The 22,077-nt window shown below is 51.1% G+C and overlaps 1 protein-coding gene and 1 long non-coding RNA gene across 2 annotated transcripts in view; both read right to left on the bottom strand.

Moving 5' to 3' along the window:
• The window catches only part of C6H14orf132 (chromosome 6 C14orf132 homolog), a gene marked incomplete at its 5' end in the record, with an annotated part of 44,726 nt that extends 23,122 nt beyond the window's left edge, over window positions 1–21,604 (bottom strand). Inside the window, 2 exons of the mRNA XM_032482903.1 lie at window positions 21,188–21,448; window positions 21,560–21,604. Of these exons, the coding sequence (XP_032338794.1) occupies window positions 21,188–21,448; window positions 21,560–21,604 (306 nt within the window). The remainder of the gene's footprint in view (window positions 1–21,187; window positions 21,449–21,559) is intronic.
• On the bottom strand, window positions 1,929–21,174 carry LOC116664401. The gene is made up of 3 exons (XR_004320920.1): window positions 20,340–21,174; window positions 19,698–19,787; window positions 1,929–2,181 (listed from the first exon to the last, which is right to left on the bottom strand). It is a non-coding gene; the product is annotated as an uncharacterized LOC116664401 (long non-coding RNA).
• Window positions 21,605–22,077: the final 473 nt, after the last annotated feature.

Here is a 22,077-nt window from a genome sequence, read left to right as displayed (position 1 = left end):
GGGCTCACAGGGGCAAGGAGGGCTGAGACCTTGCTCACAGCAGCAGCTACTTTAAATCCTCTCTGGGTTCAGTTTACCAAACTTTCAAACAAACCTGATGAGTCCTGCCTCAGTGACCTATCAGAGTTTTTTTGAGCATCAGATAAGATTTTCTTTTTATGCCGTAAACAATGGTTTTACTGTGGACTGACCTCCTCCCCACCCCACTCCTGGGGCCTGTTTTATCTTTGATCCTGAGTGTTGCACACACAGCAGGTACTCGATAAATGCTCACTGGAATGTTTGGGCAAAATCAACTCTGCATTGTTCGCCACAGGAAACCTGCCTGTTGGAGAGAAATCATCTTAGAAACAAGGTTGTGGTCCTCCCAAGAGTATTTAAGGACACTCAAGGGCTAATGAGGCCCAGGGTACCCCCAAAAAGGGCGTGTTTGACAGCCTAGGAGCAAAGACAGCAATTCGAACCTCAGTGGAGAAACCCTGGTCCAGTTTCAGATGAAAAAGCCTGGAAAAGGAGTCCGGGCCTATTCCCCAGGGCTCTGACGAGGATGCTGCTCAGAGGATTGGCACCGAGGGGACCTGACTGTTACCAGCAGCTGCTGGGAACAGGGCAGGAGGAATTTTCTCAGAGAAGTGGCAGAAAATGCCTCCTTTCCAATCGAAAAAGACAGTCCTGTTGTTTCAGATGATTAGCGGAAAGACACACGGGGGTGGCTGTAGTCTCCATGTCAGCTTCTGCAACACGCAGGCAACACAGAAGAGCAGATAAAAGAGGATAGCACGAAGAGCCATCGGTCCTTCTGGCCTTCTGTCCTGATTAACTGGGCGTGATCAGAGGCCGTGATGTTCACGGCATAAGTGGAGAGGAGGGGCGGGCTGGGGTGCAGGGCAAGGTGCCGATTCAGGCTCTGCCTCCCATGGACGGTGCAGCCACAGGCATGCTACCTCACCCCAAGCCCACGTTCTCCCCCGACCTGTGGGGCAACACTCCGACTGCCAGACCGAGGGGCGGTTCAGAGATGATGTGTACACAGCGGGCACTCGATAAGTGAAGTGACTTGCTGGGAAAGGCAGGGAGCGGATAAGAAAGCCTCCTGACAGGGCTTTTGACTTCAAAACCTGCTGCAGGGCTAGGCCAGCTGGATAGAGGATTTATCTTGAGGAATTTTGATTAAAGCCTCATTAACGAGGATGTGGTTACCGAGATAGAAGATGAAGTATGAGAGGCACCATCTCGCTGAGGATTAATGAGAAAGTGTGGAATTAGGCGGAGGCGTTTATGTCTTTAAATCTTGCCCCGCAGGCATTATCTGGTACACACTGGTTACACCATGGCTGACAAGTTCTACTTAAAAGAAACACAGTAAATTACACACACACACACACACACACACACACACACACTAACACCGTATTTGCTGCTGTAGCCTGATGTTCATCACGCCTGGTCCCAGCAATTACTCTGGGCTCTCCTGGTGGCCCCGCTTGCTATCTGTCAAACACTTAAATGAGAACAGGAAGTTCTTTGGGTGAACTTACGGACTAAAATCTGGGGTGACAACACACAGGCCCAGTGGCAACCAGTCACACCAAACCCCAGCTACTCTGACAGAAAGTACAGGAAGTTGGGCCATCTGTATTCCGACATCTGCTTTGGCTACCAAGGAGCTGTGTGACCACGGATTAACCCCTCACCCTCTCTGAGCCTTACTTTTCTCATCTGTAAAATGGGGCCAATGAGAATAGCTCCCTCCTTGGGGTGCTGTGAGGACCTCATGAGCCCACAGATGTAAAAACCTGAGCTCAACGTTTGGCACGTGGCGTTAAGCACAGGGAAGGCCTGACACCAGGCGGATAATGATTAATAAGCAATCATATTTCTAGCAGCTAGTGTTATTCGTATTACTATTAGCCATTAGTTCTTTCCACTTTATTTTTGGTAATTTAAGATGGTGCATATTCTGAAAAGAATCTGTTCTCCTTCCAACTCACGAATCTGCAGCCATGAGCTGGGGGAAGGGGCTGGGGTAGAGGCTGGGAGATCAGGGAACCCTTCCCAGACGGCATCCTGGACCCTCTGATGTTTGCTTTGTGGATTTAGGGCTTATTCCTCTTTGTTGATTGGCTGGTGGTGGGTGGATTCTCTGGGGCTGTCCATGAGCGGGAGAGGAGAGGCACCCAGCTGAAAAGGAAAGCAAGTGAGTGGGTGAGGCAGGAAGGGGTGAGAAAGACAGAGGGAGAGGACACTGCCCTGGGGTAAGCCGAGCCCTGAATTCCCAGCTCATGGCAAGAGAAAGAGAGTGCGGGGGATGCAAACCATCTGCTTGAATCAACTCAACCTACTGTTTATCCACGGGACCAACAAACATGCAGGGCACGGGAAACTCCTACACCCCACAAAGCACGTCTCCACCGGCTCTGCTCATTCGGGGCTCGCTATGTAAACGGGGCTGCTCTCCACCTGGCCTGTTGCTCGGGGGCGGGGGCGGTGAGGACCTGCCTGAGGTCTTGCAGCGAGCCTGGGGAGCCAACTCAGACCTGGGCCGGCCACCACAGTCCCCTGCCTTCACGCTAGCCCCACGTCCCCCACTAGGGGGAGGCAAGGGAGAACAGCGCAGTCTGGGCCACGGGGGCTGCGCCTGACGTCTGTCTGCACAAATGGCAGCCCAGTGGATGGAAAGGAGCAATGCTGAGAGGATGGAAAAGACGAAGAGCTCTGCCTTGGAGTGGGGACCCAGGGTACCTGGCTTCCCGGGGGAGATGGTTCTGAACCTGGCCTTGAAGGAGGGGAGGGGAAAACCCAGGCAAAGCATGGAGTGTTCGGGTGGCACCTGGCCAAGGCTGGGACCAGGAAGGTGCGTGTGGGGCCTGACCCTTGAGAAGATGCCTGATCCAGGGGATGGAGGGTCAGTCCAAGGACTGCGACGTTATCCCACGGACGGAGGTGGGGGGCACTGAGGGGCCTCAGCAGGAGAAAGCTCCTGGGACAGGGGTGAGGAAAACAAAATGGATCAGGAAGGAACCAGACACAACCACCTGGAGAGAAGAGCCTGCAATGGTCCAGGGAGGAGAGGACGGCGGGCCAAGGGCTGCCGCGGCAGCACGGGAACTCAGGATGAATGTTCCCATGTCAAGAAACATGCTGGGACCTCTTCCTGGGGCCCCCTCGGCGGAGACTGCCCCCAGGTGAGCAGCATCCTACAAGTGATGCTGCAGCTGACAGGTGAGTTGGCACAGTGGCTGAGAACCAGGACATCCAACCGCAGACCTTCAAATCCCCTCTCCCAACGCCGCTCATCTGTTGTATGACTTGGGCAAGTGACGTAACCTTTGGGCCTCACTTTCCTGATCTGCAGAATGGGCACGATGGCAGGAGCACTTCTGGCTCCAGGCTGTGAAGATGGACACGTATGAAGTGCCGAAAGTAGTCCCAGGCACATGCTAAGTGCTCAGTAAACCCCAGGCTGCATCCTTACCACCACTATTATATTTGCAAAGCTGTTTGCACACCTTAGCCCATCAGTGTTCGGAGCAAACTGGGATGGCAGGTACTCCTGAGCCCATTTTCAGACAGACAGACAGACAGACTCAACTGGCTCAGGAACCTGAGGGTCATGGCTGAGCTGAGACTGAGGGCTTGAAGCCCCTTGGGTTACCTGTGGCTACTCTACATGGAAGATTAATAACCCACCAGCTGCCCTTGGTCCTGCCTCCAGGGGCCCTTCGGCTGCACCCCAGAGGCATCTGGGGAGGGGGCTGGGCCAGACCCCGGCACTCTAGGAAGGCTGATCCTTCCAGCTCCATCTTACGTCCATCCTGTCTGATCAGTTGTGTCCAGATGAGCCAGGCGGTTGTTGATCCTCACCTCACAAAGCTCTCTGCTTGAGAGAACAGGCTCACTGTAACATCTCCCAGTGTCACGTGTAAATCTCTGCAGCGTGCGTGAGTGCCTGGCTGTGTGGGAAAAGCCACCAAGTTAACTTCAATTAAAAACTGTTCTGATAAATCCTGCTCTGCTTCAAAATGTCCTCAGAGAAGGTGAAGGATTGGAGCCTTTTAAAAAGTCTCCAGCAGGAAGACAGACTATTATAATCCCTGGCAGCATTAAAACAAAGTGAATAATTTTAAATAAGCCAGTATTTTACATGATTTTTAAAAGTCAGAATGCGGGGGGTTAAGTGCTGGGGGTCAGGGAAGAGGGGCAGCAGAAAGGGTGTCATTAAGCCACGTTCTTCCAGTGGGTAAAGCACTCCTGAGACAGGGGACAGTTATTTCCAGGAGACAAAAGATGTGAGTAAACAGTGTAAAAAAGGGAAGCAATTCTTCTGTGTGAAACAGATGCAGAGGAGGGGCTGAGTGAGAAGGGGGTACCCCAAGGACTACTGGCAGGGATGGGGGGACAGTGAGAGCAGGTGGGGACAATGACCAAGTCTTTGCGGGGGCACTGGCGGGAAAGGGCATAAGGAAACGTTCCACTTCGTGATCTGGGTGGCAGTTATGGGGGTGTCTACATATATTTGTCAGGGTCCCCCAAACCACCCCAGGTTCAGTGATTCTCTGGGAGGACTCACGGCTCCCATTTATTTCGGCACAGAACACAAAGCAGAGCCAGCAAAGGGAGAAGGCAGCGGGGCGAAGAAGCCACGGGAAACCGGCACAGGCACCCTCCCGGCGGGCGGGGTCGCACGGGGCGCACCTGGTACCCCAGCAACAGGTGGCCATGAGATGGCCAAAATGTAGCCAACTCAGGGTACGCAGAGCCAGGGTTCCTCCTGGGGGCTGGTCGCGAGGCGCCCTCTGCCCAGCACGTGCCCGATCCCAGACTCCCAAAAGGAGGGCAGGTATATCCACATAACCGATACGCACCATACTGTTGGCACGAACAGTGCAGAGAGCCATCCTTACCAGTTAGGGCAGAGCGGACCCCGGCCAAGGGCCAGCTTTGTAAGCAGAGCTTTCACAGGGTAGCAGCCAGGCTTGTTATTTAATTATCTGCACATAAAAATATGTAGATCTGTTGGGCTGCACGCTTAAGAGTGTGTGCTCTGTGTTGCCTGTAAGTTACCCTTCGATTAAAAAAATAAACCCAGAAACAAACAATAAAATAGAATCTACAGCTCTGCGGGGAATTTGAGAGACTATGAAGCTATTGACACTCCAGTTTTTCATCTTCATTTAAACAGATAAGAGGAAAGATTATTGAATATTTACATAACAGTTACCGTAAGATTTCAGTTAAAGCTATGCTGATTTTTCAGCTTGTCCTCTAAAGGTCACACTTCTTTTTCTTTACCAAGAGCCACCAGCTCTGCTGTTACCATGACAATTTTGTTTTAACAGGTCCAAGGGCTGCTGACTTAACAACCCTGGGTCTATGAACATTTGTTATCATTTGTGAGAATATTTGCTGTAGAAACCTCTTTGTTCAGCCAAGGTGACGGACTCTGCTTCAGGATTCTCCCCACCCAGCCGGGCTGCAGGTGGCCCACCGATGGTCAGTCCCCTAAACGGGCGTGACTCAGCTCAACGGCGCTGGCGCTGATGGTCTTAAAACCAGGAACATGGCTAACGGCTTGTGCTTCCTGGCACCCAATTATCTTGCGAGTAAAACAGCGTGGCTGGCAGATGAGCTTTCAAATGCAATGCCGAATCTCACCCTTGACCCTCTGAAGGAGCCCCAAAACGGGAATGGAATCATCATATTTGAGATGCTTTGAAAACCAAGGTGGTAACCCCCGCCGCCCTTTCCGGCTTGCCAGACTCAAGCTCTGTGTTGTCAGTCATGGTGGAAACGTGAAGGATGCCAATTACTGCCGCGCTCCGGTTCCCCACTTGGGCTGAGCTCAGATCTAAAAACAAACCAGGCCCACCTGGAGAGCCGCTGAGCCCAGGGAGTGAGCCGTGAGGAGAAGCCCGGCTGCCGGGCGGCCAGTTCAGATCCCAGCTCTGCTGCTTACGCCACCGCTCCGAGCCTCAGTTGCTTCATCGGAAAAGTGGGCATACTTGTAATTTCCACTTCAAAGTGCGATGGTGAGGCTGGCTGCACGGATCCAGTAGAGCGCTTAGAGGAGAGCCTGGCACCCTCTGGATCCAGGGATCCGGGACGTGGGGGCCACATGCTCCTCTCCCCAGAATACCCACTAGCACCTTTTAATTTTCCTGACCGGAAGTATAAAAAATGGACTTCAGCCCCCAGAAGGCCCAGCAAACATCATTTGTTGGGAGGAGGCTGAGCAGATTCTCCATCTGAGGAAGACGCTGTTCCTCTGTCCGCCCACAGCACCGTCCACCCCGCTTGCCACTGGGGTGCCAAGAGCGGCAGGGTCCATCAGCCGAGGCCACTCCAGTGGTTCCAAAACATCCCAAGGACTGACCCCTGGGTTGGGACAGAGCAACAGGCGGCTCCAGCCGTGGGGACCTGCTGTAGGCCACCTGAAGAACCCCGAGCGCGCCTCTGGCCCACCACCTTCCTACTCGCTACGCCCTGAACACGCAGGGCGCTCTCTGAAGCCGGCAGCCCTGCTGATAAAACTCAGAGCCGAGAGGGGCCCTGAGCACTGACTGGGGTCCCAGGCCGCGCCCGGTGACCAGCGTTTCCACCACCTGTGGTGGAAGGAGGTGTGATTAGCTGGCGAAACTGATGATGTGGAGCAGAGAAGTAAAGTGACTTGTCCAGGTCACAGGCAACCAACAAGGGGCTAAAGGGAATCTGGACCAGGAGGTTTTCACCTTGATTCCAGGAGGCTTCCATCTCTTCACACCAAGAGATCTTATGGTCTCCCGACTCCCCCCCCTCTTGTGGACCAAGAAACAGGAAATAATATGGCATCAGAGTAGGTGCCGTCTCTTGGCCAGGCTCTGCACCCACACAGCCTTCTGCTTCTCCCAGCAACTCCGTGAGGCAAGGAGGGGCATCAGTTTTCAGGGGAGGAAGCGGGCTTAGGTGGCTGTACTTGACTCTCCCAGTTGGTTTCGAACTCAAGATTCAAACCCAGGTCTGTCTGAGTCTACATCTCATCTTAACCATCACCGAGTTCCTAAAAGAAGCCCAGAGACGAGATGTTAGCCACCCCGCCCCAAGGTTACACAGTAAGTGAACAGCCACTGCCAAGGCCAGGTCTCCAGCATTCCAAGTTTATCATCCCTGAACCCCATGGGAGGATGCCTTGGGCGGTTAGTTCTGTATCCCCCCCGGGAGGCAGAGCACACAGGGTCCGGCCACTTGAATGCCCATGAACTGCTCCTGAATGCTGCCAGCATGCTGAGCTGTCTGCAAGAAGCTTGCAAAATGAGTTTATACCCCACAGTCTTCTTTGTTTGGCTTCTCGTAATCAGCTCTCTCCAGGGAGCAGCTCGGATGGCCGCTTTCCTCACCAGGCAGCAAGCTCATGTCTTCAGCCCCACGCTGCGTTCCAGGAGTCTCAGGCTTCAGAAACGAGAGGGCAGCATAATGGCTCTGCTGAGCACCTGTCACCTGCAGACACGTTCCAAACAGTCCACATTTATCATCTCCTTGCGTTCTTCCTGAAATCCCACAAGGCGGGTGCCACATAACGGATGAGGAAGCAGAGGCTTTGAAATGAATTCATCTGGATCCTGGAGCCCAGGCTCTGCTCTCTCTGCTCCAAGTTCCGGACACCAGCTTCCCGGGTCTTCACCACTGGCTGGTGGGCTTGGGGCCAGGATGGTGACTCTACCCCTTTGACAGGAGAGAAGGAACGGGAGCCCCAAGTCATGGTGACTGTGGGTTCTGCTGCCTTCTCTCCGTGGTCTTCTCAGTAGCAGGCACAGTCAGGATGCTTCAAGGACACTACTTCAAAGACTCCTTTACAGCACTCCCGGAAGGTAGGACTAAAACCTTTCTCAGGCTGTAGAAACTGAGGATCAGAGAAGCTAGGGGTTTGCCCAAGGTGGCACAGCTCTGGAGTGCCCAAGTGAGATTCAAGCCCAGATCAGTGCACTGCAGTTCTGATGGATAAATATAAACATACTGTTGGGAGACAACTCTCCATGGGTCTTTGTGTTCCACATGCCTTCCTAACAAAGATACGACAGCTCTTATGCCAGACTATCTATTCAATGATGTTTGTACAGCAAGCTGTCTCTTTAAAGAAAGAGATAGTGTCCCCTCTGGGGCAGAAGGCACTTTTACTTCCTGACCAGGCTGACTGTCTCCCTCTGAGACAAAGGCTGGGCAGGTTTGCTAGCAGTTCCCTTGAAAGGAGTGGGGTTTCCTAAGCAGGGGGTTCCTCACTGTTGCACAAACCAACTGTGCACACAGAATCCACCCGGGCTGCCCTGCCTGGTCCCCTGGGACGCGTGGAGTCAGGGGCACTGATGTGAAGCTGAGGCTGCTGACTGTGCTGTGCGCAATAAAGCCCTCTGTCTGTGAGTCTCACTTCTTTGGTCAGCATCTTTCAAATTGTGGCAGCCTACCTTGCAAGCAGGGTAAAATTTCAGACCCTTCATAGCTCTTGACATATCTGTGCTAAGGTTCAAGGAAATCAGTTGCACAAATTCTAGAATGGCGAACTGGCCGAACAGCAGCACTCGGGAAAGAGAGACCTCTCATCAGTATGAGGCAAAAGCACAGCATGACACAGGGCAGGATTCAGCTCTCAGTGGCCACATTAATGGGTGTATCAGGGTTAGATCCAAGGAGGTGATAGATTCTTCTGGAGCATCATGTTTTGTTCTGAGAAAATTGATTTATAAGAAGGCTGATAGACCAGAGCCTGACCTGGTGAAAATTCCAAAGAGAAGAATCGTTTGGGAAAATAGCTGAAGGAAATGGCCACATTTAGTCCAAAATAGGGATGATGGAGAGGGAGGGTGCAGAATGATGGTTCAAACGTGATAAACTGGCATTTGTGCAGGGCATACTTTCACATCCAACCTCTCACTTCATCCTCTTGCCCACGCTGTGAGCTAGATGGTACTGTTTCCATTTAACAGACGGAAGAACTGAGGCTTTAAGAAATTAAGCACCTTGCTCCAAGTCATGAGTGGCAGAGCCAGCCCTGGAACTCAGGCCTCCTGCTTCCTCATCTCAGGCGCTCTCTGCGGCCCCAGGCAGTCACAGAACAGGCTGCCTCGTGCAAGTAGGATTAGACTCGCCTCCTAGATCAACAGGCAGAGTTAAAGCGAAGATGATTTTTGACTCAAGAGAGGAAGCTCATAAGTGGGAAGTAATTCCCATTTACTGACCACTTACCAGGTGCCACGTTACCATGTTTCAGCCTCAAAATCCTGAGGTTTATCATAACTCATCACAACTCCCATCAGCCCACTGCACAGTTAAGAATGCTGAGGCCTGGCGAGATGGAGTGATTTGTGATTTCCCCAGACGCATGGTGGCAGGGCCATGTCTGAGTCCAAGGCTACCTGCCTCCAGTGGAAGTCACTGCCTTGCGAGGTGGTGAGATCCCCATCCGTGAAGATACACAGAGGGCGATCCCACCTTCACAGGAATCCCGGGGAGGGATTCTGGCATTTTATGGTAGCTCTGCCGAGGTGATCTGGCCAGGTTCTAGGGCAATGCAAACACACACGTCAGAACTCATGCCCACAGGTGAGGCAGGCGCTGCCCCTGAGTGGAGGAAGAAGGGATGGATGGCGTACATGAACTTGAGCACCTGCTGAGGGCCAGGCTCTGTGCTGCATGGCTCTCCTGTGAGGGCAGTGTTATCACACGCCTGTTGCAGAGAGGAGGATACTGAGGCTCAGGCCTAAAGTCGCCCAGGCAGGAAGAAGTGCCTGGTGAGCTGATGCAGCACGTGTTTTCCACCCAGCTTTTCTCATGCTTTTATTGATCCTCTGCTCTCTTGATTTATTTATGAAATATTTACCAGCTCTGGCCCTGGGCTGAGCAGCACCAGTCCTGGCGTAAATGAGACAGGAACCTTTGCCTTCAGGGACCCTCAGACACAGGGATGCCCCGGGGGAGAGCTGGACTGAGCCTCGGGTTCAGAGGAGGAGGGAGGGCTGATCGCTTCCCCCACTCCAGACCCCTCCCTGGTTCTCTGAGCCTCCTGTGGGCTCCGCCTCCGGCACTGATGCCAGGCTGCCTGAGCTTTGGAGCAGCTCGCTTCAGTCACAATGTTCTCTGCCCACACAGGCCCGAGGGAGGAAGGTGTAGGCTTCCAGAGGGCTGGTCCGTGGAGGCTTGTGATTGAAACACACCCACCTGGGGCTCAGGTCCCCCTCCACTCCCACGTCAACACTCTGCAAACTGTCAGCTGCCACTCAGCATTGGTGCCTGGGCCCCGGGCTCAGACCTAGCCTGTCTTCCCTTTCCTGCCTGAGTGACTGTGGGCTATACCCTCAGGCTCTGAGCCTCAGCATCCTCTTCTCTGAAATGGGTGTGTGAAAGCGCTGTCCTCAGGTGGAGGGGTGCGCGCAACACAGAGCCTGGCCCTCAGCATGTGCTCAGGTTCATCCGCACTGTCCACCCCTTCTTCTTCCACCACAGGGTGGCTCCTGCCTCACCTCACCTGTGCGCTTGAGAACAATAATCTGTATGTAATTCATTCTCACATGATGTTGGTGAGGGTGGGAAAGATGGCCAAGGCTGGTGATGGCTTCATTTTAGCTCCTCGACATCTCCCAACACAGCACGGAGGGTGTCCCCATGGCGTGCTGCCTGCATGGCATTCTCTGCCTGAATGACCTGGTTATTGGGATCCGCTGCGGGGCCCAGGCAGAACCTCCAGCGGGAGGGAAGAAGTGTCGGCAGGATGTCAGAGAGGAGGTAAAAGATGCAGGTGGCACGTCACGGCTCAGCAAAGAGAGGTGGGGGCGCAGGAGGCCCAGGGAGTGCAGTAGTCACCTCCCACACGTCGCCCTCAAAGCCGCGGGAAGCCGAGTCTTAACGCTTTTCTACTCAGCTCCCAGAGCTCCGTGCTGAGATGGATGAGGGGCCGTCATGGGGTCCGGAGAGGACCAACGGGGGCCCAGATGTTGACTGCCAACCTGGGCGGCCCTGAGGCTGGAGCAACCTGTTTCCCATTCTTCACTTTCACCCTCCCGGGGAACGGGGCTCCCCAGGGTTCAGGTGCCTGGGGTGCGGGCCTGAAGGAACCAGCCCTGCTCGCTAGGCTGCCCAACTTCTGGCTGCTGGCATGAAGACCTGCCACCTGGATCACTGCCTGGCTCTCGATATTGCAGGGAGCGTCCCATCACAAGGATGTTTCTAACTCTGGTATCCAAGACTCACCTGTGAGGTTAAGCACATACATTAACCACACTTTACGGCATTCGGAAGAGACAGAGAAATGCCAGAACAAGGTGCCAAAGCTGGGAGGTGGAGGCAGTGGGCCAGATTCAGGCTTAATGTTATATTCCGTTCCCCACAAGGGGAGGAAAGGACGAGGGGTGGAAACATACTTGCTAAAAACACAGGGTTAAGAAAACTCTGCCTCCGGCCAAGGTGGAGTAACAGGGACTGGACTCACCCTCCCAACAGAAACAATAAACAAAAGGACAAAACCTATTGCAAAATGATTATAAATCAATAAAAAAAGTTAAAAAAAAAAGGACAAAACCTAGGACAATTGTTTTCAAGACAGTGGATATCAGGCAGTGAAGGTTAGTGACCTCAGAGAGATGGGAAACAAGCAAAATAAGCCCTGTAATTGACTCAGTTCGTGGCCTGGGCAGCGTTCCCAGGCTTGGAGCAGGAAAGGGGAACCCAGATGGAGCCCAGTGGGCTCCCTGATTGAAGAGATGGGACTGAGAGTCTGGGGAGACCAAGGCGTCTGGAGACCACGAGGCAGAGGATGGAGGATGCAGGGCCACACAGATATTTAGCAGAGGACCGGTGAGCGCATGCGTGTGAGGAAAACACCTGAGGCAGGAAAGAATCACTGGAAAGGCTGACAGGGAATAGTGCCCGGTGCCCATGCAGGCCAGGAAGGGCGCCTTGTTTCCACCAGCCATTTTGAAAATCTTGTAATTCACAGGGAATTGGATGGAATACGCAGGGCAGCCTTCACGCAGGAGTGAGAAATAGTTGATCTTAGACTAAAGCTGGCTCTGGTCCTGCCTTCAGTCTTAAAAGCAGGACCCAAAAGAATCAGACTGTTTCCAAGCTACACAGTTGCATCCCAGAACAAAGCTTGAGAATATTTATAGGAATAACAAAATATCTAGCATCCAACAAGGTAAAGTTCACAATGTTTGGCATCCAATACAAAACTATCAGGCATGCAAAGCAGCGGAAAATATGATCCATGAGGAGGAGAAAAGGCAATCGATCAAAACCAGCCCAGAGCTGATGCAGGTTTAGGATTAGTGTATGAGGACGTTAAAGCAGCTGTTAGAGGAAATACTGAACATGTTAAAAAGAAGGCTGAAAATATTTTTTAGAAAGACCCAAATTAAGCTTCTAGACATGAAAACCACAGTGTCTGAGATCAACAATATACTGGATTGGATTAGCAGAGATTAGGTATCCGAAAGAAATATTAGTGAACTTGAAGACAGGTCCATGATAACTATCCAAAAGGGAACACAAACAGAAAAAAAAAAAAGGCTCAAAAAAAGTGAACAAGCCTGACGGAGCTGTGAGACGTCAGGCAGCCTAATATATGTGTAAATGGAATCTCCAAAGGAGAGAAGAAAAATCTGTAAAGAAATAATGGAAAACTTATAAAATTCAGTAGTTAAAAAAAAAAAAACACTCAATCAGATTAAAAATGGGCAGAGGACATGAATAAGCATTTTTCCAAAGAAGATGTTCAAATGGCCAACAGGGACGTGAAAAGGAGCTCAACATCACAAGCCATGAGGGAAATGCAAATCAGATCCGCAAGGAGATGCCACCCCACACCTATCAGAATGGCTAGCATCAGACAGACGGAGCTAACAAGTGTTGGAGAGGATGTGGAGAAAAGGGATGCCTTGTTCATTGTTAATAGGAATGTAAATTGGTGCAGCCACTGTGGAAAACAGGATGGAGGTTCAAAAACTAAATTAAAAAATTAAAAATAGAGCTACCATATGATTCAGCAATTCCATTTCTAGGTATATATCTGAAGGGAATGAAATCAGGATAGCCTGAAGAGATACCTGCTCCTGCATGTTGAATTTACTGCAGCGTTATTTACTATAGCCAGGACATTGAAACAACCTAAGCGTCTATTGACAGATGAGTACATAAAAAAAGTGTATGTGTGTATTATTAAGCCATAAAAAAGAAAGAAATCTTGCCATTTGAGACACCATGGGTGGACCTTGAGGGCATCATGCTAAATGAAATAATTCACACAAAGACAGAAATACTGTATTACCTCACTTATATGTGGAATCTAAAAACAAAAAACAAAAAAACAAACCTCATAGAAACAGACCAGATTGGTGTTTTCCAGAGACAGGGGGCTGGGGAATTGGGTAAAGGTGGTCAAAAAGTACAAGCTCCAGGCCTAAGATAAATAATAGTCAAGGCATTCCATTTGCAGTCCACCTCCAGATGTCCTGATTCCCTTAGCTCTGTGAGATACAACTGTTTCAAGTCAAATGGAATGCCTTGGCTCTTAAAACTCTATCTAGATCTGCAGATACTAACTGCTACATATAAAATAAATACACATCAAGTTTCTTCTGTACAGCACAGGGGACTATATTCAATATCTCACAGTAACCTATAATGAAAAAGAATATGAAAATGAATATATGCATGTATATGTATGACTGAAACACTACACTGTACACCAGAAGTTGACACAACATTGTAAACTGACTATACTTAGGTTAAAAAAAAAGAACGCTATCTAGAAATTTGGTCTACAAAACATACAACAGATTTTTACTTCTTCCTTAACTTCTCATCACATCCCTGCAAAAACGTAGCACTATATTCTCTCCCGAGGCAGGTCTAATTAGAATGATGAAATATTTAAATCTTTAAATGGGAATCTGAAATACAACGAGACAGCCCTTAGGTTAAAAACATCTGAGATAACAGACAATTTGTATTTTAATGAGAATTCTTGCTTTAAGAAAAAGGAGCAGTCGCTGGCTGGGGAAAACATTATCTAAGTAGCAAATTGCCAGACTGTCTAGAATTCTATTTTTCTGGGCAGAGCTGTGTTCCTCCGGGGAGGGAAGACTTCTACTGGTTTCTTGCAAATCTTTGGGAACGCTCTCACAAGCCCTTGAGAATAGCTACGATCATTTCCAGAGATAACCGAACCGCCTCTTCAACATGACCAAAGACTTGCGGGTTTGTTTTTTTTTTCCCTCTCCACGAAAAATAATTAAAATGCAAATTAATTGTGAGCCTCCCAAGGTCCGGGGGAGGGAGGGCAGGAGAAGAGGGACTGACAGTGGATGTATCAGCATCTCAGCTGTGATGAGACCATGCATCTCGTCTTCCAGAAAGACCCACCCAGTGGGACATAATGTTCCAGGTATGACTGTGTTCTCTCACCAGCATGGCCAAGGTTCTCAGAGCCAGGCTGAGGGGAGAAGTGTGTGTGGGAGGTGGTCCCAGCTCTTCAAACACGGGAAGCCACCTCAGATCTCCCCAGTGGGTAGCGACCACCCCTGCCCCTGTCTCCTCATTCCACCTTACATCTGACAACACTTCCTCCCTCCAGAAGTCAAGGAACTTACTCCCAGTTAGCACCTAGTAGGCTGAACTATATGAAATTGTCATTTGATAGATCAAAATAGTCATGTATCAGCAACTTCATATGGTTCAGTCTAATAAAGTCACGGTCCACCTCCTTAGTAATAATTTACTTCTCTCCTGGGCTTGGAAGTTTACAAGGTTTTGGCAAGCTCTACACACACCTGTCCCGTCTAGAGATATTCATTACACTGGCAGCCCTGGGATGAATCCAGCCCACACACCTGTTCTGTTTGGTCCACATGCAGCCTGTCTCCACAGATGGCGGCCATCCATCCTTCCAGCCCCCCGGATGTGCGTGCTGCTCTTTGCATCAGGAGGTGAAATCTAATCCCCTCCCCTTAAATCTGGGCTGGCTTTAGGATTTTCTTGACCAAATGAATGTGGAGTTAGTGACATTCTGGGACTTCCCAGTTTGGTTCATAAAAAACTTCGCAGGTTCTGGGAATGCCGGTTTGGCGGGGAAGCAGTGCCACACACGGAGTTCGACGACCCGGAGACCAGCATGCTGGAAGGAAGCCCCGCTTGCCTAAAGAAACATCTACAGGATGAAATGCCAAGTGCAGAGAAGGGTCAGGTTGCACGGAACTGTCAGACAGGTGTGTGCAGCTGTGACGGGTGTCTAGACTCCAGCCCCAGGCCCCCGCTGATGCCATCGGAGCAGAAACAAACTGCCTAGCCCACTTCTTCCCAAGTGCCTGCAAAATCAATGACTGCTTTAAGCCACAAAGTAACTGAAACGAGAAGCAATAAGTAATTAAAACAGCTCACATCACGGTTGGTTGGTTGGTTGAAAATTTTTAATTAGTTGCCAACATGTGAAAATCCAGACTGCTTGCAAGCATCAGAATTTTCCATTTTCTTGAAAACCCAGAAGCATCCATGGCTCTGCACCTGTGTGCTTGCAGAGCACAAGTGAGTTGCAGGTGCTCTGGGCCACTGTCTGTGCCCCCCCAGGCCAGGCGCCTGCTCTCTGGGTCACTGAAGTCCCCACTCCACCCTGCTCCACTCCCTGAGGCCACTGGCCCAACCCCTGTCTTCTGGGCCTCGTCCCCGACTCCCCTGCCACCTACCCCTCGGCCCAACCAAAGGGCTGCTTGCAATTCTCATTCCCAACAGGAGACACTACTTCAAGCCCCATGCCATTCCCTCGTCGGCCATGTCCTCACTCCTTCATCTACATAACAGCTATGCATCCTTCAAATTCAGTTCAACTCAAACCTCCAGAAGTCTTCCCTGATGCCCAAAGCTGGGTTAGGTGCCTCCTCTGGGCTCCCAGGGCACCTACATTTACCTCCACCCAGTTGGGTATCACAGGGCAGGGCCTGTGACCCTCTGCCCCCAGTACTTCATGTAGGGAGCGCCTGGCACACAGGGAACACTTGCTGAATGACTAGAGGAACAGTTCCACGAGGAAGTCCATTTGTCCCCATTTCACAGATGATGAAACTGAGGTTTAGAGAAGTGGTCTGTCCACTGCTTCTCTAAGACCCATGATCACTAAAAGGAAAACTAAGATCCTTATCCTTTAGGGATCTTCAGACCCTATTATAGATTGAGTTGTGTCTTCCAAAAAGATCCAGAGAAGACTCTAATTTGAAAAGACAGATGCACCCCAGTGTTCACAGTAGCACTATTTACAGTAGCCAAGACATGGAAACAACCTAAATGTCCATCAACAGATGACTAGATAAAGAAGATGTGTATATATATGCAATAGAATATACTCAGCCATAAAAAGGAATGAAATAATGCTATTTGCAGCAACATGGATGGACCTAGAGATTATCATATTGAGTGAAGTAAGCCAGACAGAGAAAGACAAATATCATTTGATATCACCTGCATGTGGAATCTAAAATATATATATATATATACATATATATATATATATATATACACACACACATATATATCCTATTTATAAGCCAAAAACAGACTCACAGACATAGAAAACAAACTATGGTTACTAACGGGGAAAGGGCAGAGAGGGATAAATTAGGGGTTGGCATTAACAGGCACACGTTACTATATTTATGATACAAAAACAACAAGGACCTCCTGTACAGCACAGGGCGCTATATTCAATTTCTAGTAATAACCTATAAGGGAAAAGAATCTGAAGGGAAAAAATACATCTGTATGTATATGTATAACTGAGTCACTTTGCTGTACACCTGACACTAACATTGTAAATCAATTACACTTCGATAAAAAATTAAAACAAAAAAAAGATACTGAAGTCCTAACTCCCAGTACCTGTAAGTGTGACCTTATTTGAAAACAGGATCTCTGCATATATAATCAGATTTTGATGAGGTCATTAGAGTGGGCCCTGATCCATTATGACTGGTGTCCTGATAAGACAAGAAGGGACACAGACACCAGGAGAGCACCAGGTGACAACGGGGCAGAGGCATGACAGCGTCTATGAGCCACGGAACGTCACAGATTGCAGACAACACCACGCAGCTCCAAGAGGGGTGTGGAATTATCCTCCCCGGTGCCTTTGGAGAGACCCCAGCCCTGTCCACACTTTGACTTTGGACCTTGAGTCTCCAGGACCAGAAGGGATTAAATTTCTGTTTTAAGTCACTCAGATTGGGGTAATTTGCAGCCTTAGGAAACGAACACAGACTTCTTTAAGACCTTGCTTAAAATTACACATAAACACAATATTTTGTGTACCTCGGGTCCCCATAAGGACAAAAATGAGGCTGGGCTCTTATGCCATAGGCATGCTTGTTCCACAGGGGGCTACAACCTAGAAGCGTGTGAACAGAGCTCCTGGTCCCCCTAGTCCATTCGATGTGCTGGCCCAGCACACAGTAGGTTCCTTAAATGTTCATTCCCTTCCTGCAGGAGGAGAGTCTTGTGCAAGACAGCGGACAGCTTCCAGAGCAAGCATGCCAAGAGTCCCAGTATTCTTTCAAGCTAATCTCACAATGTCACATACCCGCGTTGTCCTGGTCAGGAAGGTCACTAAGGCCAGCTCAAATTTAGGGGGAGGGTAATCAGATCCCCCAACCTGCTGATGTGGGGGCCAGTACACACACCTGGGAGGAAGGCGAGGAAAGGATGGGGCCCCCGATGAAGACAGGCTACCCCATCAATGGCACAGGGAGAGTCTGTGATTCTCCCCTCCTCCCCAGCTCCTGGAGGGTCTGGGTAGCCCTGCCCTTCTGATCACCTCTGGCCCTACAGAAACAGAAGCTCCTGTTCACTCTTCAACACTCCAGAGTGTCTAAGGACCCAGGGACTGTGTGGAGTATGCTGGGGTGTTTTCAGGGGATTGGGGGTAGGGAGAATGACTGAGTCCCTCCAGGGCTCAGGAGCAAGCTGTGCCTTTATATTTTCAATGCTTACAGCTTCTTCTAAGCCCAAACGCACAGCCCCATGTCCTCACACCAGGGAGGGCATAACTGCACGAGAGGATTTGCAGGATAACTGATGTCCACTCTGGACATCCAAGAAGAGTGTCTTTTCAATGCTGAGGTTCTGAGAGGGAAATCTGTCTCAAATGGCATATATCCTCTGGGCCTTTGTAAGCCACGAGCAGGAATCATATTTCACAACATGATGAAGAGGAAGAGAGTTGGGTTTGGAAGTCACAAGGATCTGGTTTCTTTCACTCAATCAATTAATCAAGCAGGTGTGCCCCCCTGACTCCCCCATCCCTCCAGCTTCTGGCCTCTACTGGGGCCGGGGTCTTCCCAAGGCACTGCTTCATTTATAAGCTGTTCCCTGCTCAACCTGCAATGGCTCCTACTGTCTACTGATTAAATATGGCCCTTTCATCCCCAACAGTTAGTACCTTCTAGAACCTGGCCCTGGCTTCTCCCTCCCAGATCTACTGTGTTCCCTACCCTCCAGCTTCCTGAAGGATCCTGTGAATATATTCTGGGCTTTCCTACCTCTGTGCCTCTCTGCTTAGAATGCCCTTATTTCCAAGCCCACCAAGGGAAAAGTTCTCATCCATCAGAAGCCCCACCCTCAAGTACCGATGAACAGGTGTTTGACGGGGAGGGCATCTGACACCTCAAACTCACCGTCTTTTCCTGTTAATGTGTTTTCATGCACATACATCTCACGCTCAACAATCATCTAACAGATACTTGCAGAGGGCTTACTACGTGCCAGGAGTTTTGGTTGCCCTTTCTTGGAATGGCCTGGTCCATCATTTCTCCAATACTCTGCAAGTACCCAGAAAGAAAATCTATCTCCCATTCAACTGACCCCCAGCAGCTCCGTCCCAGCGCCCAGCACGGAGCTTGGCACAAGGCAGGCTCTCAACATTTGCTGAACAGGTGGCTGGAGATATTCACATTTCTCTATCAAACTGCCCTCTGCTGATGTGTAGGGACAGTGCTCGGTCACCCGCACCTGGTGGTCACTGCACACTCACAGCATGTGCTGAACACTCATTGCAGCCAAGCCCTGCTAAGTGCTCCCAAAAAAGAAGTAAAAGTTCCTGCCCTTGTGCGGATAAGAGGGACAGAGGATCATCAGAATGTCCATTAGATCACAACGCACCATGATAAGACCACTTCCGGGGGGAGGAGAAGGGATGAGTCATCGTTAAGTATGTCCACCCTGTCCCTTATGCTGTGTCTTTTTCAGGGTGAAGCAGCAAGGTGGGAAACCTAGCAGCTTTGCAGATACTCAGACCCGGATTTGAAACCAAATTCTTCTTGTTAATGGTGTATCCTGGGCAAATTATTTTATTTCGCTGAAGTTTGGTATCCTGATCTGTAAAATGGGGATAACAGTGCCGACATCACAGACGTGTAAGGATCTACTGTAACAGAGCGTGAGTCCCATGGCTGGCACACAGCAGGTGCTCAGCGAGCATCGGCATCTCTCCCCATGTGATGGCTTCGTGTTTCTGCTCCTTGTGGCCAGCCCAGGACTGAGCATGTAATCAATGCCCACATATCTGCCCACGGGAATAAACTGACCACATCAAACTTGAGTTGTAAACAAAAAGAAAAAAGAAAAAAAGAACCCAATCTCTGTGCAGTCTCTGCCTCTAGGTGCTGAAAAGCCCTGTGTTTATTTTGTCAAGTTACCATAGCAACTCCTGATGTTCCAGCCAGCCCCAGGGTTAGCAGTCATCAATTTATCTTGTAACCATGGAAACACCAGCTGTTTGGTGGGATCTAGAGGGGGAAGGTAGAGGTAAAGGGTGTGTGAGCTTCTCTCTCCTCTAGAAATAAATCCGGTGACATCTCCTCAGTCATCATGCAGCTACGGTCACCACTATCTAAAATGATGTCCATATGACAATATTTATAAAAATGGCTTTAGGAACAGGAGACAGAAAATTAGGCAAAAAAAGACCAGCATCGATCATGGGAACAATTAGCAATATTGTGAACTTGTTAAGAGGCTGAGGCTGCACAGAGCTGGAATCCAGGTTCCTTTGAGCCAGCCTGGGGATTCTGCACCCATTCATGCCTCCACTGGGGACTCACTGGCCCTGCAGCCTGGATTTTACTGTTACTTTTAAACAGGCTTCCAACATGGTGCAGTTTGAGGGGAAAGTGTCTCCTGAAACTCCATTCCCTGGAAAAGTAAACAGCAGCCAGAGGGGCTCCTGCCACATACCCAGAGGATGAAAGGAGTCTTGGGGGCCCTTGTTACCACTAGGCTCCCAAAATAACCAACCCTATAGAAGGTGCAAGGTCTGAATTTTGTACATGGGAACTTACTCTCTCAGCCCAAATGTGGTGGCTCTTCCCTTGAGCCAGACTGTAACTCCAAGAGGCCACAGCCTGCTCGGGAAAGCCAGCGATGCCTTTGTTCTGGCTGGATAGTTCAGGCGTAAAACATAAAGATCACCCCACTCTTAGAACTCTTGGGGATTCTCCTGCAGCAAAGACCAAGCGATGAGAGGTCACCTGTTTTCTCTGCCACTGGGAACCTGTTTTGTGTCGAGGGAAGAGTTATGGTCGCGCCGGGCACTGATGGCTACAGACTCAGCACAAAGCAAAAAAGGCTGAAAACGAGCGCTTTGCTCTGGCGCTTGGCTGGTCACATAGCGGGTCTCTCCGCCTTCCTCAGGCTGCAGACGCCCATGATCTCCATCCGAGGAGTGAAAAGTGAGGTGGGAGGCGCCCGAGGTCAGCGGCAAGTGACAGATTACCTGGCGCCTCGAGAAGATACAGAATGGGGAAGAGAGAGGTTGCCCGCCCGCCAGGATTCGCACGGATCCGGGCAGCCCCGTCGAGGAGGGCTCCGGGGCGCCGGAGAGGGGACCACAGCGAGGGGGATGAGCAAAGAGGGGACCACTGCCCAGGCCCCTCGCACAGGTCGACCCGGGGAGCTCAGGATGCACGGCCCGCCCCACCATGGGGAGCCACGCTCGCCGCCCCACCGATGCGCTCACCAGGTGGGGATGCCAGCCCGCACAAAGGACCGGGACTTGCATCCCCGGCGGCCGCCACCGCCCGGCCTGAATCCTCCCGGTGCGTCCAACCCAGGCGGGGAGGGCGAGACCGTGGCCCCGAACCTGCCCAAACTTGGCGGCCCGGGGCGCGGGTGGAAGGTGCCCTGTTACCTGTGCGGCCATAAAGGACAGATCCATGGTGTCGCTGCTGCCGCCCGCGCTCGAGTCCTCGCTGCTGCTGCCGCTGCTGGTCCGGCGCCTGCACCGCTGCCTTGGGGAAGGCCGCGCAGCGAGCCGGCGTCCCCGAAACCCCGCGGTGGCGGCGCCGCCCTCAGCAGCCCGGGGGTGGCGGCAGGTCCCGAGCCCGCGACGCGCCTTGGGCTGGCTCTGCACTCTCGCCTCAGGACGGCGGCTGGGCGGAGGTCCTGGAGCCTGGGGGCGGGGCGGGATGGGGCGGGGTTCGGGGGACCCGGCGCCCCTCCACGTGACCACTCCCAGTCCCACCCCCGAGGGCGGGGCTCGGCGGAGCCCCTGAGCGCTCACAATCGCCTGCCTGCGTGTTCCGGAGGGAGAAATTGAGGTCCGAGGTCAGCCAGAGGGTCTGTGCACGAGCCAGCGTGGAACCCGAGTCCTGCGCTGGCTCAACGGGGTCAGGATTTACAGGCTTTTTGCGCCAACACGGCGCCCAGAGTCCGGTGTCCTCGGGGCTCTGGAACTGGGCAGAGGGAGGTTTAAATCCTAGCTCAGCTCTTGCGGCTTGGCAAGGTAGTGTCTCTCTGAGCCTGAGTTTCATCGTCTGTAAAATGAAGAAAACAGAACCAGAGAATTAAATGAGATTATGCATCTGGTACATAGTGTCTTCCATAAATGTGAGCGCTAACATGGCTGATAACAGAGACCAAGATGCAGGGAGAGGCGTATTCCCGTGTGTGTGTGTGTGTGTGTGTGGTGTGTGTGTGGTGTGTGTGTGTGTGTGGTGTGTGTGTGGTGTGTGTGTGTGTGTGTGCGCGCGCGTGTGTATGACACAGAGAGAGACAGACAGACATCCCAGACCGGGGTAA

This window comes from Camelus ferus, chromosome 6 (genome assembly GCF_009834535.1).
Source record: "Camelus ferus isolate YT-003-E chromosome 6, BCGSAC_Cfer_1.0, whole genome shotgun sequence".
NCBI lineage: Eukaryota > Metazoa > Chordata > Mammalia > Artiodactyla > Camelidae > Camelus > Camelus ferus.
This window is presented reverse-complemented; position numbering and strand designations above follow the sequence as displayed.